The sequence below is a fragment of the Saccopteryx bilineata genome, chromosome 2 (genome assembly GCF_036850765.1).
Source record: "Saccopteryx bilineata isolate mSacBil1 chromosome 2, mSacBil1_pri_phased_curated, whole genome shotgun sequence".
NCBI lineage: Eukaryota > Metazoa > Chordata > Mammalia > Chiroptera > Emballonuridae > Saccopteryx > Saccopteryx bilineata.
This window is the reverse complement of record NC_089491.1, coordinates 76087586-76112987: the sequence shown is the minus strand read 5'-3', so window position 1 is coordinate 76112987 and position 25402 is coordinate 76087586. Positions and strand designations below refer to the sequence as shown.

Sequence of the window (25402 nt, the reverse complement as noted above, 5' to 3'; positions counted from 1 at the left end):
ATATGACTTACATGGAGTATAGCTAACCCAAATCATGTGTGTCCAAAATAGCCCTGAAGCTAGTTATATAGACTTGATCACATATAAGTTGGGGGAAAAGGAGGGGGAGCATGACACAATAATCAATCATTATTCGTCTATAGGATCTATAAAAAAATTCCTACATATTAAAACTTACAAGGTAACAAAATAGTGATGTCATTTTACATATCAAAGACGTTCACAAATCTTTTAGTGTCTACCTCCCTTCTCTTTGTCTAGAGGTATATGTTACTCTCAGGACTCCAGGAAGGGAGGAAGAGTTAAAATCAGTGTAGGATATGTAAATATTGTCTCTTATTGAAAGAGAAGGGAAGCTCTTCAGATAACTTTTATTCTTTCAGAGAACTGTAGTTAAACTAAATGACCCAGTCATCCTTGTAAGCTAGGAAGCTCCACATCCTTCTTCCTCCATTCTCTAAAGAAAGGAGGAGGCAAGAAGACTGACCTTTCCTTTTTAAAATGGTGTTGCCAGTACTAAGTTTTACAGTTCTTTAGTACCTTATCACAATATCATGACACTTCCTCCTTAATACTCCAGCATGTATCTCCTAAGAATGAAGATATTATTACTCCTAAGAAAATCAATATTTCCAAAGTATCATCTAGTCATTTGCATTTTAACAGACAACTTCCGAATCTAGTTCTCTGAAGTTTGGTAGCGGAACTCTCAGATATCATGGTAGACTGATGAAGGAGATCTTTGGGTAGCAAGTAGGACTCATGGGACAACCCATTTGTAGATTTTACAAATCAGAGCAGACCAATTTCACAGAATGTCCATCTCACTTGACATGGAGTCTAAAAAGCCAGACAAGGTCATACAGCTCCCAACAGTGGTTTTAACTACAGGGAAGGTGAAATGTGCATTTCTGTCTTGGGATACTTTAAAGAAAATCCTCCTGCCTGACCTGTGGTGGCACAGTGGGTAAAGTGTCGACCTGGGAACGCTGAGGTCGCCGGTTCAAAACCCTGAGCTTGCCTGGCCAAGGCACATATGAGAGTTGATGCTTTCTGCTCCTCTCCCTTCTCTCTCTCTCTCTAAAAAGAAAAACTGAATAAAGTTAAAAATAAGTAAAATAAAAAAAGAAAATCCTCCTGTCCTCATTTTCTAGAGAAAGTTGACTCACCAGTTAACTACACACTTGGTTTAAGGGATAATGTGCTTCAGTGGAAATGAGTCCCTGCTGTGATTAAAGAGTTAAAATCATGGCCCAGAGTCATGCTTCAGGGCAGCTGTAAGAAATGGGGATCATGGTAGTTGTAGTGTGACACTTCTGCCTGCTCTCTAATATTGTCTCCATAAAACAGCATCAGCTGCTGCTGCACATGGTATAATTTTCACATGCTCTTTTAATATTTACAGCATGCCCGTAAAAGACTTCATGATGACATTTGGTAATTCCTGTGGCTTTTGATGCATGACAGCATGACCATGATCAGATTGCTTCAGAAAACAGTCTCTGAGAATACCAATGATTCCTGGGTGTAGGACTTTCTGAACCTAAGTAAGGTGGACCCCGTTTCATTTCCTACATTGTTTGGTAAGGTCATACCTCCAGGTCCTTTCCACACAGAAAAAGCTGAATAGGAGAAGGGAGTGAATAAGGAGATTTCTAGTAATGGTATGAGCTTGGGGGTGACTTTGTTTTTGTAATGCAGTTACAGTGAAAGTTACCCTTTGACTGAGAGAGCAAAGGAAAAGATATCAGCAGAAATGGTGTGTGTGTGGGGGTGGTGGTGGTATATGCATATTATGAGTTTGGCTGCTATCCAAAGCAACATAGGCATTTATTAAACCCAAGATGTGGTCAGTGCATTGTAAGTACTTGGTTAATCTTTCACCATTGCTTCCACTGAATTCCTCAATTATGTGTTTGCTTGCCCCACGCATGACACTTGGAGCCTGCATCACCTACGGGATTTTCACAGATGTCTCTCTTTATCGTTGCACCTATTTCAACCATATTTTTACCAGCTAAAGCTAAGGCTTCCTGCTGTGGCACGGAAGGGTGTCTGAAAGTGAAATGTCAGGTGGCCTAAATTTTTCATCTATTAGGTGTCAATACCATGAACCCAAAGCACGTCTGTTGAATTAGTCTATTTGGAAACCAACAGCAGCTAATTCTCCAAAATGTTTTAGAGCCATATGTTATAGCAGAATATACTGTTTTTTTATTATCTTTGAAACCTGACTTTTCCTTGAAAGACTCGTATTATTTCCCAGTCAACATTATCTTCACATGAGCCACGTGAGTTGTCTCAGCCTCTTCATTTTTCCTGGTGCCGAATACCCCCCTTTCCCTTTCCTTTTCTGAGAGTTCACCCCTCTAGTTCTTCCGTATTCATGGAGATGGAAGTCATTGACCTTTAAATCGCAGCTTCCTTCCTCTCCCCTTCAAAATCTCCCACTTGGTCACCCTCTGGCTTTTCTTTTGCTTCTGACTTGGAGATCTGATTGCTTCTTTCATGGAGAGCCTTCCTGTTTGGACTCCCGAGTCTCCTAGTTTTTTTGTCGCATACTTTACGTTCCCAATGTTATCTTCCCTTTTCCTATTTTTATGACCTTGTCTCAGCAACAAACTCAGGTTTCCCACATTTCTTTTTTTTGCTATTTTCATTATAATGAAATCTCTCAATGAAAACTTCACTCATCAAAAGAGTTTGGCATCATCAAAATCACCCTATTTTTACTGTGAACCAGAGCAGGACTTATCTTCATTTTTCTAGATCCATTTTACTTTTTCTTTTGGAACTCTCTTAATCCCACTTAAATTAAATTGTTTTCTAAAAATATTACTCACAAAAATAATTTTTAAGGCTAGATAAATATCTATTCTTAAAATTAAAGATAATTTTACTGCTAAAAATCTTATGTCCTTTTCACAAATGGGTTATTAGCCATCCAGGAACACAAATTTGAGTTCTGACTGTTGTATTAATCTGCTAATGAACTGTTTTTACCAGGTGTTTTGACATCATAGCTGGAAGTTTCTATTTCAGAGGAAAAAAAATTACTTCATATTTAGTCCTAGAGTTTAGCTGTCATAGCATGTAACTGGTTAGAAACAATTTTGATAAATGTATATGTATATTTTTTGAGCTTTAATAGGCCATTGAGTTCTGAATAGAATATAAAGGAACTACAGTTTTTTTTTCCTCAAAGGGTCATACTGTGAAAAGGTGCCAAAGAACTGTAACACTTAGTATTGGCGACGCCATTGTAAAGAGGAGAAGTCAGGCTTCTTGCTCCCTCCTTTCTTTAGAGAATGGAGAGAGAAGGATGTGGAGCTTCCTGGCTTACAAGGATGACTGGGTCATCTAGTCACAGTTTAACTATAGTCCTCTGAAAGAATAAAGGTTATCTGAAGAACTTCCTTTCCCTTTTAATAAGAGACAGTATTTACATATCTTACATTGATTTTAACTCTTCCTCCCCTCCTGGAGTTCTGAGAGTAACATATACCTCTAGAATTCAGGCGTCCCCAAACTACGGCCTGCCGGCTGCAATGCGGCCCCCTGAGGCCATTTATCCAGCCCCCACTGCACTTCTGGAAGGGGCACCTCTTTCACTGGTGGTCAGTGAGAGGACCACTGTATTTGGCAGCCCTCCAATAGTCTGAGGGACAGTGAACTGGCCCCCTGTGTAAAAAGTTTGGATTGGAGACCCCTGCTAAAGGAATGGGCGGAAGACACTATAAGATTTATGAATGCCTTTGATATGTAAAATGACATTTACCATTACTGTGTTGATCTGTAAAACGACATCACTATTGTGTTACCTTGTAAATTTTAATATGTAGGAATGTTTTTATAGATCCTAAAAAGGAATGTTGTAAGCTTGTTAATGATTGATTATTGTGTCATGCTCCCCCTCCTTTTCCCCCAACCTATATATGATCAAGTCTATATAACTAGCTTCGGGGCTATTTTGGACACACACGATTTGGGTTAGCTATACCCCATGTAAAACCAGTATCCACGGCCACCATCACAGCTGCCTGGCCCGTGCAGGTTTGCATTTGATTCGGACAGACGGTATTGAAACAATGGAGCCAAGAACTGGTGGGCCATTAGCTTTAATCCTAGCTCGCACCCCGTGGGCAAGAAATACACACAGTGGGAAAACACTTTCCTTTCCATTCAGGGCTCCCAAAGCCACTGACTTATCTGAGTTTTCCTAGAATCAAAGGTTTGTACCTCACCAGCCTTATTCACCTCTGTTCCCCATCTCCTTCTCTCTGCACAAACTCTGCACAAACTGGCCTCTCCTTCAGCACTCCACTATCTTGGCTGCTTCTCCTCTCTTCCACGTGGTGTTTCTCTGCTCCAACATGGGCTCCTCTGCCTTATTTTATAGTGTAGAAATCAAAACTTTTAATCCAATATACAAACAAGGAAGTCTCTGATACAATGTTACTTATCTGAGGCATAAATGAGATTCCTCATAAGAGTGCACCACCCCACATCATGGAACAGTCAAGGGTGTGGGGAAAAGCTTAGTTTTGAAAAGATCTTAGTATTAAAAGAGTGGGAAAGGCTTAGTCTTAAAACTAAGCCTTAGGCTATATTGACTTTGCCGGCTTACAGCCTGTCCCCCACACTCAATGCAAACTATAAGCGAGCAAACATATATATCATATTTACAAACTTATTTGACCAACACCCCGTGTAAGTCACATGTAGCTGGCTTATTAGTAAATCTCCTCCTAAAAATTCTTCTGTATCCTGCCTTGGTGTCTCTACATAACCCACGGAATTAAGGTATGCTACTTTATGACAATACTTTGCTTTTTAAGTTACCTGTCTATGGTTATATAGATTTGTCTGAAATATATTTATGCCTTAAAGTTGCTACAGAAATAGTTTTTAAAAGCATCTCTCCCTTCTGCCCATTACTTGATCCACATTACTCCGAAGGATGAGACATCAGGGTGACTTGTCCAAGTATCACTCCCTCCCAATTTGGAAGAGTGCAACCGTTGAGTCTCATTGCTGAGAATGGCAGCTATTTTGTTGTGGCATTGATTCAGAAAGGGTGACCTCTTTCCTGAAGAACCTTGACTTTGAATCCTGACTATCGGGTGCTTTCATTATCAAATGGGTTGTTAAAAATTAATCAGCCAAAGACTACTAGGAACAAGCCTGACAAAATAAAACTGATTGCCTTGCAAGGACGGAAGGCACTTCAGAGGAGTGCCACAGACAAAGCAGAAGGAACAAGGCATCATTTGTGATTTGGGCTCCCATTCAAGGAGTCTGAAGATAATCTAAGAGAAGAAAAGATCAGTTTTGGATTAGTCGTTTTGAGGAAGGATTAGGAAGAGAGGGAATCAACTAGGAATTGAATGCTGTCATGAGGTGAAGGTAGCTGAAAAATTGGGAATCCCTAGTAATAAATGAAAATAGCAAGTGGTCTGGGGCATCATTAGTCAGTAATCACCCAAAGAGAGGGTCATTATGGTAATGTATAACTGCTGCATGACCTTGGCAGACACAGTGTTTACTATTAACTTTGCAGCTGGCATTAATGTTTCTATTCTTCCAGCCCAAGATTAGTGGCAGGGCTTCTTTCCTCTTCTCAGTCCAAGTTGATTGTCTTTTTTTGCCATTCCAAATAGATTTTAACTCTTTAGAGCCCTGGACTCTAAATTCACCTGCTCGGTCACCAGGATACTTCTCCACACTGGTACTTAACCAACTGTAAGAATCTCAGGCTCATCTTGGTTTCACGTAATAGAAATCTCTATAGCAAACACCAAGCAACCCTAAAAAGCTGAGGCAAAGCCATGTGGCTTCACTAGCAGGTTCCAATTTAGGATATTAATTACATTTCCAAATGCCCACCACAGTGCCTTTTGATGATGCCACTGCCTCACTAAAATCTTTCCAGATTAGATTTCCCTACTCCAAAATCTTAATGGCTCGTCTTTGAAAATAGCATTGTATTTGCAGCTCATCCTGATTTGATTCTGTTCTATCTTTCCATGTAACTTGCATTTGAGCCACACTAGATGAACCATTGTACTTTCATGTCTCCATGCTTGTACTTACACTTTCCCTCATCCTGGAGGGATCCTTTGTCCTTATCAAAATCCTCATGTCACTTGTCTGATACAAGAACTTTTCTCTATGAAGCCAGTCTTGAATCACCCTGCTGACGCTACTAGCTGCTGCTTTAGCATTCCCATGGTGCTTTGCTTGTAACCCTGTTTAGCATTGCTTTTGTTTTGTCCCCTAAGCACACAGTGGGGTTTTTTTAGAGTTATACTTCATATTTAAAAAAACGAAAAAGTTTATTTTACCCACTTTCTATGTCTGAGGGCAAGTTCTTAACCTGACATTTATGACTTTATTATGGTCCTCTGGAGATGTGGAAAGGTGGAACACTTTGTGAAACTTCATATTAAATATGTATGTATAAATTTATATGTGTGTGTGTGTGAAAGGGGGCTCACAACTTTCATCAGATGCTAAAAGAGATGTGTAACCCTAAAGAGGTTAAGAACAACTATTAGAATATTAGACTGTTGTGGAATGGGCACTCTGCCACTCAAACAGATGGGGGAGATGACTATAAGCAACCAAGAAATCATGGATGTGCATCAAATGTGGGTGCTTAGGGCATGGTACCCAGATGGGCAGGTGGAGAATGCCATACACCCAAAGCTGCCAAGGGCTATTAGCCAGTACTGATTAAACTCTGGACTACACTTGCACTCACTTTTAGAAATTGCAGTAAAATCCAGTCCTTCCCAGTCACGGCACAGAAGCACAGTAGTTGGCTTGAGTTTATCCACATAAATGCCCTGCCTGTGCCTTTGTTGAGAAGCTAAGCTGACAGTGGCAGCAATGCTACTTGTGCTTGTCATTTTTTCAATTCCCAGATAAATATTAATTTGATTAATAATCATGTATCTATCAGTCACAGGCACATGAAATAAACTAGAATTCTGGAGGGGAATAAATACTGCATAGCATATATCTTCTCTCCATCCTTACAGGAAATAGAAAAGCTCCCCAAAAGATTACTTGATTCTTACATACAATATAATTCCATACAATATTGTCATGTTTATCATGAATGATAGAACTAGATGATTTGGCCTTCCAAATAAAAAATAGATATAGATAGGTCCTTGATTATATAATACTTAACTTCCCATGGTATAAAGTCTCATGATTTTCAGAACATTTTTCCTATTACAGTACTTCTCACTTTCCATGCCTTTTGGAGAAAATTCTCTGTGGTATTGATTTGGCTAATGAGAAAAATTAACTCATGAAAGAAAGCCATGAAAAATATGTACACTTTCAATTGTTATGAGTATTTATGTGCCCACCCACTAAGTATCATTTTGAGACCTGTTGAGCTCATTTGCCACAAATTATTGTCTGTCACAAGGGTATGATAAAAGAGAGCAACATTATGCAACTCAGTTACCTGACTAGAGGTAAAATTCTACATATTTCTTTTTCCCCTAAAATGACTAGTTATCTCTATTATTTCTTTCTTTTCAAACAAACCAAGCTATGAACATCTACTACATAAACTGCATTATGAAAATCAAAGATAATTCTTCCAAAAGCAATTGTCACAGATTTCCAACTAGTTGTGCATGAACTGAGCAGCTTATTTCTTAATCTAAAAGGCAATAAAACTTGCTTTTAGATAAATCAGTCCCTTGAGTACCTTTGGAAGTAGAGACAATATTCTAGGTTAGTAATTCTAAGAGTTGAGTGTACATTAGAATTACTTGCAAACCTTGTTAAAACACAGCTGGAATTCACTGCCTGGTTTCTAAACAGTAGATCTAGGGTGGAGTTGGAGAATGTGGAACTTTTCACAAGTGCCCAGGTTATGTTGATGTTGCTGATGTGGAGACCACACTTTGATAACCACTGACTGGTCTTCAAGATCCCAAGGGGTTTGTAATCAACTGAGAAACTAGGACAAAACACATTTAAAAATACCTAGTTATTCAAAGTAAGATAAGGGCCCCAAATAAACTACAATGTATATAATATAAATGCAGCAGTGAGAGAGAATTCTGGGCTGGCAGGATTTGAGCTAACTCCCAAGCCTAGATAGAATTAAGATCATCAGATGGGAAGATAGAGGGCATTCTGGATGGATAAATAAACCAAGTTAGTAGTTAGATAAAAAACTGGAGAGGTAGGTTGGACCAATTTGTAAAGGGCTTTCACTAACATCTTGTAAGGAGCTCAGATTTTATGCAGCAGGTATTATTTCTTTCATTCATACATTATCTCCTCTGGCATGCTGGCCCAAAGATTTAGTTCCAAATTATTGCAAACATTTTAATCTTCCCAAAGTACTGTTCAGTTGAGGTGAGGGAGGACAGGAGAGGTTGTAGTGTATCGCTGGTGTTTGATACCAGTTTAGACTGTGAGGTGTATTATTTGCTATGTTGAGTCAATTTATTTTTCCTAGGTTACAGGATAGGAAAGCCGGCAACTTTTGGATGTTTCCTGAAATCCTAAGTAAAACTTGTTTCGGTTGCTGACAGGAATAGGAAACTTCTTGGATGGTTGGGGCAACATTAGCTCTTGTCTCAAAGAAGGTTTGAAGTGGGCAAGACCATTCACTAGAGTCCAGTGCTTTCCAATCTTTAAGGTGCACACGTACCAATCACCTGGAGATGGTGTTATAATGCAACACTGATTAAGCAGGCCTAAGACTGTGCATTTCAAACCAGTTTCTGCGGACTGCACTTTGAAGCAAGATAGCGCAGGACATTCTGAACGTCTTTTGAGAGAGGCTGGTTGAGCATCTCCCTTTAAAGAAAGAAGATAAACGCAATCCTTATAAGGAGGACGGTGAGGGTGTGGGGACAAAGAGAAGGACGTCCTGGACAGAGCTGGGAAGATGGCATCAGGAAAGTGCAAAGGCGCCCAGGTGCGTCAGGTTCGGGTGCTTGGGTTCGGGGTTCTGGTGGGACCCGCGGCCTAGGTCCGGGCGCGTGTCTTGCGCCGGCGCCGCGATTCCTGGTCTTTCGGCCCTCGGCGGCTGCCATCGTGCTCCCGGGCGCGGAGCGGGACGGCGCGGGCGGCAGCCGGTCAGCCGCAGGCGCGGGCGGGCGGATGCTCAGGCCGCCGGTCCAGGCGCTCGGGCTCCCGGAAGCGGAAAGGAGCACGGCCCAGCCTGGGCGGCGGCGGCGGCACTGGAGGAGGCAGTGGAGGAGGAGGAGCGGGAAGAGCCGCTGGCGGCCGCGAGAGCCACGGCTGCGAGGCGAGAGCCGGGCGGTGCGGTGAGTGTGCGCAGGCAGGGACGGGGGCGACGCGGCCAACCCCTGGCGGGTCCCCGGCGCTGCCCCAGGCGCCCGGCCGCCTCACCTGGCTGCGCTCTCGCCCGCGCCCGGCCGCCGCCCGCACCTGCCTCCCGCACACACTCGGAGCCCTGGGTGTTCCGGGTGCCCTGCTCGGCCGCCTGGCCTTCCTCAGAGCATCTTCAGCCAGAGCTGCAGCTGCCCGTCGGCGGCCCCTCCCATTCACTGGTGGTGAGTGGGTTCCTGCTTTAGTCGCGGTGATTTTGGTACGGTTAAAAAAAATATATATATATATATATTTAAATGTATGAAATCTGTGCCCTGAGTTTCTCGCCTGTGAACTGCTGTTTCCCTCCCCGTACCTCAGATCGAGACCTGACTAGGGATCTGGGATTTATGCTGCCACAGCCTTTCATTCATTTCCAGATCGCTGGTGTGAGGCTGCAGAGGATCAGCAGCAGGAGAAGTAGTTTACTCCTTTATTGACCTTCTGCCTCCCTCGTAGATCCTAGAGTGATTTTGAGAAAATGGCTTATGGGTGGCAGCAGTTCGCACTTGTTACCATTCACTATAATAGGTTGCTGGATTTTAATTGGAGAGTTCATTTAAAGTTCTGGTCTTTCTCAAGCTATATTTGGGTCACGTTTTATAATCCCTTGTGAGTCAGTGGAGGATGTCTGTATCTCTAGGGCTGAGAGAACTGACCGATTATTACTTGAAAGTATTGCAATATAGTAGTCCATAAAAGTACAAGATGGGGGAAAAATATCCAGGTCATTGTAGGCAGGTCATAAATCAGTTTAAAGTAAAGAGGACTAAGGATAATTAAGGGTAAGTTCAAACCGTGTCTAATCGGTCCTCACCCTAGTATGTCAAAATATATACTTAAAAAAAAATTAACCACCTCCCTTGTGGTGGTAATAATAGTGATAGTAATACTAATAATAAGGTAGTGTGTGCCATTCCTGGACGAAAATGCTTTTGGTGTAATGTCTTGTTACATTTTTTTCAACTTTTTAGTTGAAACTCAGGTGTTTTATTTTGCCTAAGTTATGTCTTAATGGCGAAATGGTTTTTGAAGATGAGATGAAGTGAGAAATCAATCAGAAACAACCAAATAAGATTTGGTGTTGTGGAAGGAAAAAGCAGATTTTAGTCTCATTGCTGTCCTATTCCAGCTGTGGGGTCATGGGTAGATCATAACCCATGCTGTTTTCTCATCTATACAACTAGGGAGTCAAGCTAAATTTTTTAAGGCTTATTTGCTTTTCCCTGCTTGCTTGGCTTATATATTTATAAATAATTTAAGACCCTTTAACATGTTAAAGGTATGTTAAAATATTTACTAGAAGAAATATATATAAAATTATATAAAAATATGAGTAAGAAATGTATAAGTCCATACTTTTTGGAATAGTGTTTGATGTAGTACTATTTCAGAATTTCTCATTTTGGATGTAAAGCAATAGGATTATATTAGTTCCTTTCAAATTGTTGTTATTTCTGTTAAGCTTACTTCAGAAACTGTAGGTGGAGTAAATGCAATAGAGCATATTTTAAATAAAATGGTAACAACTGTGTTACCTTGCCTATCACTGGGTTATTTTATGTAATAAAAGAAATTTAAGCATTTTAAAATGCATGCACATAACTGTTAGCTTAACAGATAGATTCTATAACGAAAAGTAATCAGTGAATCATAAAATTTTTACTGATTTGCCCACTGCCTGATTTCTTTAATTCATAGGGACTGATTCAGAACTTGAAAAGTAATAATGTGATGAATTAGTGAAGAAATGAATTGAAAAGTCTAGTGAAGTCTCCATGGAGCTTTTTTTCTGCTTTGTAATTGTGAATCAACAAATCTTTTTCAGGTTAGAAGGCTACATAGTGGTGGTATCATCAGTACTACCAGGCCTACCAGAGAAGGCAGAGGAAAGCTATTTTTATTACCAGAAAGTTGTTCCCTAACCTCAGTTTTACTTTTATATTAAAGAATGGAGTCTTTTTATTTAGTAAACTATTAGGGCTTGGATTCAACTTTTCAAATGCACTAAATATAAATGGCATTTTACAATTTAGTAGAATCATCAGTACATTAATACCTCTTAAGGTAGAAATGTTTGAACTTTTTTTTTTTTTTTTTTTTTTTTTTTTACAGAGACAGAGAGAGAGTCAGAGAGAGGGATAGATAGGGACAGACAGACAGGAATGGAGAGAGATGAGAAACATCAATCATCAGTTTTTCGTTGCTACACCTTAGTTGTTCATTGATTGCTTTCTCATATGTGCCTTGACCGTGGGGCTACAGCAGACCGAGTAACCCCTTGCTCGAGCCAGCGACCTTGGGTCCAAGCTGGTGAGCTTTTGCTCAAACCAGATGAACCCGCGCTCAAGCTGGCGGACCTTGGGGTCTCAAACCTGGGCCCTTCCGCATCCCAGTCCAACGCTCTATCCACTGCGCCACCGCTTGGTCAGGCTGTTTGAACTTTCTTTTTTTTTTTTTTGCATTTTTCTGAAGCTGGAAACAGGGAGAGACAGACAGACTCCTGCATGCGCCCGACCGGGATCCACCCGGCACGCCCACCAGGGGGCGATGCTCTGCCCATCCTGGGCGTCGCCATGTTGCGACCAGAGCCACTCTAGCGCCTGAGGCAGAGGCCACAGAGCCATCCCCAGCGCACGGGCCATCTTTGCTCCAGTGGAGCCTTGGCTGCGGGAAGAGAGAGACAGAGAGGAAGGAGGGGTGGGGGTAGAGAAGCAAATGAGCGCTTCTCCTGTGTGCCCTGGCCGGGAATCGAACCCAGATCCTCCGCACGCTAGGCCGACGCTCTACCGCTGAGCCAACCGGCCAGGGCTGTTTGAACTTTTTTGAATCAGTAAAAATATATAGGTGGAAGACGAGAATGGAAAAATACCACTCTTTCTTATTGTCAGAATAGTGACTTTTTGGTTAAGAATCATTGGTAAATTGAGTTAGCCTAGTTTAAAAAATCCATCTTCATAGACACGAAGTAGCATTGCTCACATTTCAGTCTTTTTGGAGAATTCAGCAATTGAATGAGAATTCCTTACTTTAATTATATATTCTTCATTAGCTTCTAAAATCAGGTCCCGATTTTCTCCCATACTTTATTTCATAAATCACCAGTCCTTCTGCTTTTAACCTGAAAGTGATTTAGTTTACAGGCTTCAGTTCAGTCTATTTTAGATCACATCTCTGTTTTTGGTTTTCTGCTTGAAGAGACCTCATGCTAACATGTGGAAATGCAACCTCCCCATGTGCTTACTTTATGATAACACTGAAAGTGTACCATCTGAGGTTTCTCATCTCTGACAAGTAGTTCTCAGACTTTAGTGTTAGAGAAAGTAGGTATCTGGGTTATGGTTAAATGTATCACCACTTTAATGATGGGATCCAGAATTATTTTTCATTCTGGAGTTTGTAAGACTATGTAGTAGAACTCATCTTTAAGTTTCCCTTCCTCTCCCCTTTTCCACTCCCCTTTAATTATCATTTTGGGCCCTGGCCGTTTGGCTTAGTGGATAGAGGGTGGGCCTGGTGTGTGGATGTACCAGGTTCGATTCCTGCAGGGCACATAGGAGAAGTGACCATCTGCTTCTCTTCCACCCCCTCTTCCCTTTTTTCCTCCTTCCCCTTCTCTCCCTCTTCCTCTCTGGCAGCCAGTGGCTGGAATGGTTCAAACGGAGGCCCTGTGCTGAGGATAGCTCTGAGGTTAGCTCGATTCCTCTGAGCCTCAGCCTCTGTCGCTAAAAATAGCTTATACTCAAGCATCAGCCCCAGACAGGTGGACCTGGTAGTAGCGCTTGCGGGAGTCTGTCTCACTGTCTCCCCTCCTCTCTCTTGAAAAAGAAAAACAGTCATTTTTGGAGGTGCTTATCATCTGCCAGGCAATTTTTCATTTAAGTACAATAACCTTGTGATTTAATAATTTCATCACCATTTTACAGATGGTTAAACTGAAACTTGAAAAGAAACTGAAGCTTGGAGAACTAATAAGCGGCTATGTTGTAATTTGCATGTGGCTCTCTTTTTAATATCTGTACAGAATTAATTTCTTACTCTATTGAAATAAACCAAATACCGATGTGATATTTAAAAAAATTGAATACCTTATTGGCTAATTGTTCAAGATAGCTATACCTGAAAATTTAGGAAGAATTGGTTAAAATGACCAATTTTCAGAGTGGATCAATTCAGATGTTAAATAGCTGTGTAAATATATGTTAAAGGTGTATAATTGTAATTTTGTTTTAAAAATTCATTATAAGCTGCAATTATAGGTTTATATTTTATATATAAATATATATTTTATATATTTTATTTATGTCAATATATATTATATATGATATATATTGTTAACTTTTCTTTTGGGGGAAATTTTTTTTTTTGGTTTGCCCTATAAATTGTTCATTGTATTCTTTTAGACATAGCAATGTTAAAAGTATTTAATTATATTTTATAGTTATGAAAGTTTGGGATATTCTTTGTTACCCCAAAATTTCTTGGATTTTTAAGGTTAATATTGCTTTCATACCACATAGTAGAGATTTGATTCCACAGTGGGGTTGATGATATTTAACTAGATGAAATATTCATCTCATTTTGAATACTATGGCTGCAGTGTAGCTCTAATAACTATAAGTGTAAAGTAGGATTTTTTTCCTTGATTTTAAGCCAGTGAGTAACTGGGGTTTGACTCATGGAGGGTTGACCTGTGCTATTACCTAAGAGTGTTACTGACAGAAACTGCTGGGCTGGAACATCCGGAAGCCACTGGAGAGTCATAGTCTTTGCAGTAGTATTTATTGACCTTGGCCATGTTTCAGAATACTTTGATGTACCACATTTAATTCTGCTTGAGATTATTTTCTAGAAGATGAATTCATTCATTTCCCATTACAGCAGCAGTTCTTTACTTTGCTATTCTGTATTTTGTCTCTAAAAAACAAAGGTACAACCAAGGAGACTCAGAATTAGCTCAGAAAATTAGAGTAGAAATAATTTATATTTGACAATCCTAATAACTATGGACCATAGAAAAATTGACCCTGGGAGAAAGTAGTTTTTTAAAAATATCTCTGGCCTGACCTGTGGTGGTGAAGTGGGTCAAATGTTGACCTGGAACGCTGAGGTCACCAGTTCAAAACCCCAGGCTTGCCTGGTGAAGGCACATATGGGAGTTGATACTTCCTGCTCCTCCCCCTTCCCTTTTCTCTCTCTCTCTCTCTCTCTCTCTCCACCCCACCTCTCTAAGATGAATAAATAATAAAAATTTAAAAAATATTTCTGGGCCCTGACCGGTTGGCTCAGTGGTAGAGAGTTGGCCCAGCGGTAGAGAGTTGGCCCAGCATGTGGAAGTTTCAGTTCGATTCCAGGTCAGGACATACAGGAGAAGCGACCATCTGCTTCTTAGCCTCCACCCCCTGCCCTTTTTCTTCCCCTCCTGCAGCCATGCCTCGAATGGTTCCTGCAAAGTTGGCCCCAGGTGCTGAGGATGGCTTCATGGCCTCTCCTAGGTGCTAAAATAGCTCGGTTGCCGAGCAACATAGCAACAGCCCAGGCAGGCAGAGCATTGCCTGGTAGAGGACTTGTCAGGTAGATCCCAGTCAGGCGTATGCAAGGGTCTGTCTCTGCCTCCTCCCCTCTGACTTAAAAAAAAAAAAAACTATATCTTTATCTCTCTCTATATATATCTATGGCTCTATCTGGTGGCTCAGCAGATAGAGCATCTGCTTGGCATATGAACGTCCTGGGTTCAGTTCCTGGGCAGGGCACACAGGAGAAGTGACTATCTGTTTGTCTCCTGCTCCCTCTCCCCCTTCTCTCCCTCTCCCCCTCCCGCATCCAGCTGGATTGGTTTGAGTGTGACTCTGGACACTGAGGATAACTCAGTTGGTCCCAGCGTGTCAGCCACAGGTGCTGAAAATAGCTCAGTACTCGAACATTAGCCCTAGATGGGGGCTGCCGGATGGGTCCCAGTTAGGGCATGTGGGAGTCTGCCTCACTATCTCCCCTCCTCTCACCTAGAAAAAAAAATCTCTAAGGGGAATGGAAATGTGATGATAATAATTTTGATGTATTTTTCACATCAGTATATAATAGTTTCTCATTGCTATGGTAAGCAGTATGCTTAATAAATTCATAACTTGTTCTTTATTTCCTGTTTTGGAGAATGGTACCACCCTTCACCTAGTTGCTAAGCCAAAGGCTTGGGAACCATTCTAGCATGTGTTCTATGCTTCCAAATGTTTACCAACTCCCTGTAAGTTTTACTCATTAAGTTCTTAATTGTCCCTTTCCAGTATGCCTCCTGTCTTAAGTGTTTCTTCCTCAACCCTCTGCCCCACTCCTCTTGTATTGTAAGTTACCACTTTTGGGGTGCTTGCCATGTGCCCATAATTATTTCTCATGTTGATAGCCAGTAAGCCTATCATATTTCATTTAGTCTGTCTTGGAGTCTTAGCCATCCACCAGAGTTCATTCTTCAGAGTATTCTTCTTCTTTCCAAAATGCAAGTTTTATCATGGCATTCTTCTGTATAAAATCCTCTGTGGTTTCCACTGTGTTTAGGGGAAATCCAAACTCATTGGCATGGCTTAACAGTGTTTTTCACTTTTAGATCATTCTCTGCTTGTGGGTCATCAAATTATATCAGAGTAAATTACATATAGTAAGGGTAAATATTTGATTAATTTTTTTCAGTTATGTATTTCATACATGAATATATTTATGAGTACACACATATACTTATATATCTCATATGTTTGTGTGTGCTAGTAACATTATGAGATCTATTTCTTAGAGTTGATTGTGGTCAGAAGAGGTAAATTGTGTTTTATCCTATTCTTCCATATTCAGTGACTCTTGTCATTTCAGTTTAATTGCGTTTTCTCTGCCTGCTTTTATACCTTTGCTTATTTGCTCCCTTGTGCAGAATAGCCTCCATTCTTCACTAAGTTAATTCACAGATTTTACTCTCTTCCTGAAGTCTTTTCTTATGGCAGTTTACCATAAGAAATACATTTGGTATTGCAATCTAGTACACACATAAATGTTCACATAAGTGAAAAAGTTCCTTGAAACAATATCCTTTCTATATGAGGTGCTTTCTTTCCTCCTTGCCCTATGTCTTATCTTGTTTTATGTGGTTATGGTCTTGTCTATTTACCAGTTTTTCTTCACTTAGTAGAGGGCCTCTCTCTTCTGTTTATATCTAGCACCAAAACACTGTATATAGTCAATAGATGTTGATTAAATTAGTGAAATATTGAATCATGTTATCTAGAACTCTTCACAGTATTATTGTTTAAGCTAGAACTGTAGAAACTACCTTTTATGGTTGCTTTGCTTAATGTTTTTATCACAGGAGGATAGCTTTTCTCTTTACAGCATTCTAAACTAAAACTTGGTTCTATTTTAAACTCTTAATTTTATGTTTATCAATTGTGATTAGATAGTTCTAGCCTCAAATTATGAAAGACAGACATTACATTGCACTTTTTCCTATCAGTGATCTCAGAATCGATTGTCATTTTGTGATTTGTGGTGAGGAAACTTGGTGAAGCCCAAACTGGACACATAATGCTGATTTGATTTTATGGGAACTGAGTGGTTTCAAAAGAGAGAACTTTGATGTGTAATGGTAATTGTAAGGCCAGGGGCTGCTGCCATCATAGCCATTCACATGCAGGTTCTCATTGAATTCGGGCAGATGGTAATGAAACTGCAGAGCCAAGAAATGGTGGGCGATTACCTTCTATTCTAGACTCTTACCGGCCAACGAGTAAAAAACAGTCGGGCACCAAAACCCACTCACATGTTCTCCTGTTCCACAACCAGGAGAATCTTTCTGGTTTTTCCTAGAATCAAAGGCTCCCACCTCTGTTCCCCTTCAGCACCCCGCCATCTTGCTTGCTTGCCTCTGCAACCACGTGGCCTCTCCCCCTGCAACAATGTGGTCTCTTCTCAAATGGCCTCCTAGCTCCTTCTTTTAAAACTTTTTGGCACGAAAGCCCTTCCCCAGCACACATTAGCATAACCAAGCCCCTTCCCAAGCAGGAAGGTAATCAGCTAACCCATGTGGGCAGCACCATTTTTAATAAAAATGAGTAAAACCAAATAACACAAATTTTACAAACTTATTTGCCCAACAGTAATCAAATGCACTTTTTTGGGAGGTGGTGTAGAGTATGAAAGCACAGAATGAGGTGGAGTTGAATAATCTTATGTCTGAATTTAAAAGTTTAATTGACATTTTCATGGTTGGATTAGCTGCTTACAATTTTTGTTTTTGTGAGAGAATTATTTATTAAACCATAAATAGATTCTTATGGAGAACTGTTTTTGAAGAGATATCCATTTGTTGAAATGTAATAAAAAAAAATGACTCAAGGTAAAAACCTCTAAATTCAAGTACCAGAAAAGTTTCAGCACATCACAGTGAGTTTGCAAGTGGTAAGTCTGCATTTAATTTTCCATGGGAATATATTTCTGAAGTATGTGGCATATATCTTTAATTCCTATGTTTAGATGCATTCAACAATTATTCATTTGCAAAAAATAATTGTAGTTACTTTATGATTACTTATAATTATTCATATTAAACTTTAAACATTTTCTTAAATAAGGCTTTTGCCATAGGGAAAATAATCTATAAGTGATACAAGTTTCATAAATATCTTTCTGGATTATAACTATTTGGCTTTCCAGCTGATGCTTCTACATTGCATTTTTAAAAATATAAATTTTAAAAGCATTTAAGATAAGGATAATATATAGTGATAAAGAGAGGCTTAAGTTAAATATTTTATTTGTAAGGTTGTAGTGTCTAATCAGACTTCCTGGGCTATCTTTTTATAGTTCAGTTGGTCTAAAAGAATTTAGAAGTACATATGTTTACTAATAAATTTGGAAGAACATATAAATGTATAAAACATGAAAGCCTGCCTTCTGATTGCTTTCCTTCCTCAGCCTAGTGATAACCACTGGTAACAGTTTATAGGTGTGTTCTCTTTCTCACGTTTTTCCTATACATATACAAAAATTACTTATACATATACTTTTCTTCTAACAAAAATAATCACGTTATATACATTTTTGTATGATTGGCTTTCCCCTCCAACATTTAATTATGAAAAATTTTAACAGTAGAGTTGAAAGAATTATATAGTGTAGCCTTTGAATACCCATCACCTACATTCACAACTAATATTTTACTGAACTTTATCACAGACTCATCCATCCCCCAGTCCATTTATCAATCTACTTCATTATTTTGGATCCTATTCAAAGTTAACTTGCATTCATCAGTACACTTCTCCCCTCTCTCCCTAATACTTCAGCATATATATTATTAACTAGAGTTCAGTGCTGATTTACAGGGTTTTTTAAAAGGTAAATTTACTGCCATGTAATCTTGAGTGTGTGTTTGCTGAGGTTTGACATGACCGTTCATAACCTGTGTATCTCAAACTCGTATCTAGATAGAGATCTTTATCAGTGCCACAGAAGTTCCCTTTGGCCTCTCCTCGTCTATTTCCTTCCTCCTCTACCTTCAGGAAACCACTGTTAAGAACCCCTGCCCCCATAGATTTTGCCAATGTAACTTTTTTCACTCAACATTATATGTGGGTAGCAATGGAGATCTAGATCTATCTGCCCTCCATTTGTTTCTTTTAAAATTGTAGTGACTTGGAAATAGTTTACACTATTGGATGTTATAATTTATTTAATCATTTTTCTCTCTCTGCATGAAATTTAGATTGTGCCATATTTTTGTAATTAACAAAAGTTCTGTATAGAACACTCTTGTATGTATATATACTAGTACACTCTAATGAATATCTTTTAGGTAATATTAGAAATAACTGCTGGGTCAAAGAGTTTGACACTTTAATAGCTACTGCTTTCCAAACAATTGTATCAGTTTATATGTATACTGGTGTGTCATTTTCTCTGCCTTCTCAACATTGGATATTATCTGTCTTTCTAAAATTTTGTCTAACCCTGGCTGGTTGGCTCAGTGGATAGAGCGTCAGTCAGCCCAGCATGTGGATGTTCTGGGTTCCATCTTTGGTCAGGACACACATAAGACGTGCTCATCTGCTTCTCTTCCTCCCTCTCCCCTTCTTTCCTCCTTCTTCTCTTTCAGCCAGTTGGTTGATTGGTGTGCGTTGGCCCCAGGTGCTGAGGATAGCTCATTTGGTCCAAGTGTCAGCCTCAGGCTGACCAGGTTGATTTGAGCATTGCCCCAGAAGGGTGTTGCTGGGTGGATCCCAGTCAGAGTGCATGCGGGAATCTGTCTAACACCCCTTCTCTCACTTAAATAAATAATTAAGTAAAATTTTGTCAATACAAGGGATGAAAAACATACCTAGTTATTTCACATTTTTCTAATCACTAGTGATTAGCCATTGGATTTTTTATGTAGTTGTGTGAATTGCCTCTCTTTAAGTGTTTATTTTGTATGCTTCTTGTTGGTCATATATTACTGTTTTCCAGGGATGCTTTGTCTTTTAACTTTGTTTTTTGGTGTGTCTTGGGCTTCAGAACTTTCTCCTTTATGTAGTCAAACTTAGTTTATGGGTCTCGTTTATGAAAGCCTACCTCATTTCAGGATTATAAAACCACTTGTTATTTTCTTTTACTAGTTTTGCTTTTTATTTGGAATTTAGAAGAAAAAGAGAGAAAAGAAAGAAATCACTGTGAACTGAGGTGCCAGGAAAATTTTTATATGGAGAGTGAGATTCAGATTGACCTTGGAGTATGAGTTGAATTTAGAGTAAGCAAAATGGTGAGGCTATTTCAGATAGGAGACATGGGAGATGGAATATACTTTTCATATTCATGGAACTGTAATGAGACCACTGGCTGAGGTGAGGAGTCAGCTAAAACTGTAAGTTTAGAGATACGTATTTGACTAGATTTCTTGTGAGTTATTTTGGCTCACAAATATGCATTTCTTTTTTTTTTTTTTTTTTTTTTTTTTTCTGAAGCTGGAAATGGGGAGAGACAGTCAGACAGACTCCCGCATGCGCCCGACCGGGATCCACCCGGCACGCCCACCAGGGGCGACGCTCTGCCCACCAGGGGGCGATAATCTGCCCATCCTGGGCGTCGCCATGTTGCGACCAGAGCCACTCTAGCGTCTGAGGCAGAGGCCACAGAGCCATCCCCAGCGCCCGGGCCATGTTTGCTCCAATGGAGCCTTGGCTGCGGGAGGGGAAGAGAGAGACAGAGAGGAAAGCACGGCGGAGGGGTGGAGAAGCAAATGGGCGCTTCTCCTGTGTGCCCTGGCCGGGAATCGAACCCGGGTCCTCCGCTCGCTAGGCCGACGCTCTACCGCTGAGCCAACCGGCCAGGGCCTATGCATTTCGAAGTTACAGTTTTCTGTCACTTTTTTATAGTGACTTGACTATTCTTCCTGAGGAAAATGTGTGGTGAAATTTAGTTGCCTGAAAAAGCAAAAGAGGAAAGGTGGTTTCCTACTAGAATAGTTTGAACACTGTAAATATTTATGTAGTCCAGTTTATTAGAGTTGAATTATAATTTCTTTTTAAAAAGTTTGTGCTGTAGTAATTTGCATCATTAATGAAGTTAGTCACAGCACTCAAGTATAGTTAGTTACCAGATAGCAATCTTAAAAAATGTTGAAATACCAGTGTGTCCACTAGTTACATCAAAGTTTGAGTTATGTACTCACCATTTAATATACAAATTAATATGTTGGATCTCTAGCTAATGAAAGTATTTTACAAATGCCACCCTTAAGACGGAGTAGCAGCATTGTATTCAGTTGGGTTGTTGCTACGGATGTGTAATAGTTTCTGTTCAGCCATAAGCCACGCCTGGTCAAGATTTAACTGAGTGGAATGATCCTGCAACTCTACCAGTTACGTGTTCCTGGTTGTAATCTGATTTGGAGCTCTTGGTAGACTACTGTTTTCTTCTCTACAATCCAATTGTAAGGGTTATGTGGCACTAATTTTCACTAATCAGGTATTTACAAAATTATTTGAAATCTTATTTGTTTACTGTTTTATGTTTCTGTCACTTTTCCTTGGAGATACTTGTCTATACATGTTTACATGCAGGAAAAATAGATACATTTTAACTATACTTTTCACTATTTAGCATTTTCTGTTGTGAGGAATCTCTTCTACTGATAAGAAAAATTTATTCTTTGGCAGAGGAGAATAAAAATAAAGTTCAAAAAATGAATGAGTATTTTATAATTTTGCTACTTGTTTTGCTGGCTTGTTTGCTCTTCTGTTTCTAATATTAATAAATGTAGAATGTAATGAAATTACTCTGTTCTGCATAATTATTGTAATTTATAATCTGTTGTTTAGTCCTGACTGTAACTGTAACATTAAAATAAAGAAGTTATGCGAAGTTAATAATATTGAATGTGCTGAGAGACAGACAGAGCCTTCTGTCATTTCTTTTAGCACTTGATGGTTGGCAAGACTGTAAATATAAACATTCTTTTTAATGTTTCTCTTTTTAGTTATGTAGATAACTTGTCATTTTTATTTGAACTTCTTTACTTTTTAAAATAAAACCTAGCAAGTTAAATAGCATGCTTTATATTCTCTGTGACTTTTCTCACTTAAATGATACTGATAGGTATTTTAATTTTTTAATTAAGAGGTAAAACTTTTACTACTTTTTAAAGACCTAGGCACTATTCATGTTTTAGATTTCATATGTAAGGACTAATTTGGACATCTGATTTAAACAATTGAGTGGTGTTGCATTTGAGTTCCTGTTTGTTTTTTTTCCTGCTGCCCCAGTATTTGTAGATTCTGAGGATAGCAGCATAGGAGCATTGTTTTAAAATTAAGTTACTTTAATCTTATTTTCTTTGTACTGGTAGTTTTGTAGCTCTAAATAACATTGTCAAGGCCTCTAAAGAGGCTGTACTCTGTGGCTTTTCAACTGATGATAAATTATTCTAAGAATGAAATAGTATGGGATATAAACTAAAAATCTGGAGTCATCCTTCACTCTTTTATCTGTGACCCTAAAATCCAATCAGTTAGTAAAATTACTTTTTTCATTCTGACTGTTTCTTCAGTTGATCTCTTCGCTAAAACTAATTTTGGCTTTTGTTTTCTCTCACCCTAACTGACCTTTCATCTTCCTTATCAGAGCTTCAATAATTGATTTAAAGTATAAATTTCGTTATGTTAAAGCCCTGCTTTAACAGCTTTCCAATGCCTAAGAATGAAGTCTTAGCATTCTAACATGGCATCTTTATGTCCTTCATTGTGTAGCTCCTTCTCACCATTTACTCTCTAGTGAAAGATTTATGATTTATAGTGGCAGTTTGTAATACCTCCTACAATGTTTACTCTTGTAACCTCTTTCTCTTCCTTGTTTGCAGTGTTGTCACTTTTCTTTGCTTGGATAACTTTTCCTCATCTTTTAAGACTGTTACCAGGTTTTACCCCCTATAGGAAGTCCTGCCCTGCTTTAACTAGTCCCCATCTTTTGTGCCTCTAGTACAACTTGTCTACATAATATAAAATGGAACTGGCCATATTATTTTAAGTGCAGTTTATGAATCTTTTGTCCATTAGACTGTTAGTTCCTTTGAGCAAAGACCATGTCTTATATTCACCGTTTCTACAGCGCAGCGAAGGGTCAATGAGTATTTGTTAAACTGAGTTCAACTCATTGCTGTAACATTCAAGTCTTAGTGAAGTTCCTGGACTGGTGCTTCCTAAATACCACTCACATACATTGTATACAGTTGGGGAGCATTTTAAACATTTCGTTGGGTTTTGAGCTTTACTCCATAAAGAATATGATTCAATAGATCTGGAATGGATTCTAGGAATAGTATTCTTAAAAAGCTCCTCAGTTGAGACTGGCTTGCTTACAGGTTTGGGAAACATAGTTCTAGTTTATTATTGTATTATTTCATTGTATTTTATGTAAAAGGTGCCCCTACTCCTTACATAATAATTTACTGTTTAAGCTTATAAGTTATATCTACTAAAGTACAGATTTTTTTTTTTCGCTTTTTTTGGTACCATAGGTTTGGGAGGCCTGTTAGCATTTTGTTAACACTAACTGAAAAAAAAAAAGACCATTTAAACAGAGGTCTTCTTGAGTTCATAGTAATAAGTTGGACTTCATTCCATGAATTTAAATATTTTTGGCAATTTTTAATTATTTTCACTTTTCATTATAATTTTTAAAATTATTCTAAGCATTTTACTATGGTTTAAAATTAAACTAAATTGCACAAATCTTAAATGTACAGCGCAGTGAATGTTTTACACACACACACACACACACACCCATGAAGCATTACCCAGATCAAGAGAGAACACGTCTAGCCCTTCTGTGTTCCTTTCCAGTTAATAAACATGCATGCCACCACAAAATTACTACTATTTTGATGTGGGTGATAATCAGCCTTATGATTAAAACTAGTAAAAACTTTTATGTATCTTTTGGTGGACATGAGTACTCATTTCCTTTGGTTTTAAATGTTGAATTGCTGGGTTAAGGACGTACTTGTGTTTAACTTCAGAAAGTAGTGCCAATTTATATTCTATGATAGCAATTCATAATGAAAATTGAAATTAAATTATTTGAAGCTAATGGTGAAATTTGAATATCCTGAAACTTCTTTATTTTTCTAGGGTTTTATTTTGTCAAATATGATATATACAAAGAAAGTTCAAGTATCATTTTATACTTGCTTGTAAGATAGTTTTGTTTTAGTAAAATAATTTTTCTATATAAGTAACTTTCTTTTTCTCTCTCCCTCCTTAGGATCATCCTTTCTTGTGGGTTGGCAGGCAGTGGTAGAACTGCAAAATGGGTCTTCGGATTCACTTTGTTGTTGACCCACATGGTTGGTGCTGCATGGGTTTGATTGTCTTTGTCTGGTTATACAATATTGTTATAATTCCCAAAATTGTCCTCTTTCCTCACTATGAAGAAGGACATATTCCAGGCATATTAATAATAAGTAAGTTTCTAGGTCTTTATTTCTTTATATAGTTAAAGATTTTCCTCATTGTGAATGTTTTTGAAATATATGATAATCTTCCTTTTAATATTAATGCTATATTAATACTAACTTATTTACTAAATTGTGGAAGTTTTAAAGATAATGGCCTTTATATACTAATTTGCAGGTTAAAAATGTGATATCTCTATATATAACTTGGGAAAATATATACAAAGATCATTTTATTTAAGAAAACTGATACGATAGTGCTTATTTGTTTGTGTATATTTTTAATATTTCTGTTATGTGTTTATTGGAAATGTAGGAGTTTAAGAATGAAGTTTGCATACATAATGAGAAATGATATTTTTATGATACAAATATTGATTATAACAATTTGAACTTTATATAATTATTTTCTGCTATAGTTCATTGGTGTGATGGCTTGCTTATGATTAAGTTTGAAATGGCATAGTTTACATGTACATGGCATTTATAGTTTACATGTACATTATGTCATTTTGACCTTATAAGAGCTGTGGGAAATATAATCTCTGATATACAAATAATAAAACTGATCAATACCATGCAGTCAGCCCTGGAGTTAGCACTTGAATGAGCTTCTTATTACAGGTGAACTGCCTTCTTACACCCCTCCTCTCAGCAAACTGCCGTTTGTTTTTATTCATTTAAAAAATAGGATTATAATGAATGAATCTATTTTCTCTTAATGTTACTTTGTCTAGTTTTTCATTTTAAAACTTTAAAAGTTTCTAGACTCTATTTTCAAATTAAATATCTTCATTTCTGTTGAAAGGATAAATTGAACATCACTAACTCAAAGTAATTTTGAAGATAACCAATTAGAGTTATGGAATGTTTAATTGTGGAATAGGTTTTAAAATGCTGCTTTAATATTTTCAAACATAGTACCTATAGTAATTAAAAGGGAACCCATTCATTTATACCATTATTTATAAGGAGTCTCTGTTAATGAAGAATCAGATTTATAACAAGTTTATCAATTATGCAGAATATCACTTAAAAGTGGTATATTGAAGATAGGCCTTTTGACAG

At 38.5% G+C, this 25402-nt stretch overlaps 1 protein-coding gene across 5 annotated transcripts in view; it reads left to right on the top strand.

The window, feature by feature from the left end:
- Positions 1-8895: 8895 nt before the first annotated feature.
- ZDHHC21 (zinc finger DHHC-type palmitoyltransferase 21) overlaps positions 8896-25402 on the top strand; it is an 86820-nt gene continuing 70313 nt past the window's right edge. The window contains exons 1-2 of one of the 5 annotated variants that reach the window (XM_066257276.1): positions 8896-8959; positions 24145-24343. In XM_066257276.1, the coding sequence (XP_066113373.1) occupies positions 24190-24343 (154 nt within the window). In that variant the 5' untranslated portion in view covers positions 8896-8959; positions 24145-24189. Of the gene's footprint in view, positions 8960-9100; positions 9596-21227; positions 21352-24144; positions 24344-25402 lie in introns of those variants that run through there. The other 4 variants (XM_066257277.1, XM_066257273.1, XM_066257274.1 and 1 more) reach the window with 4 other exon arrangements.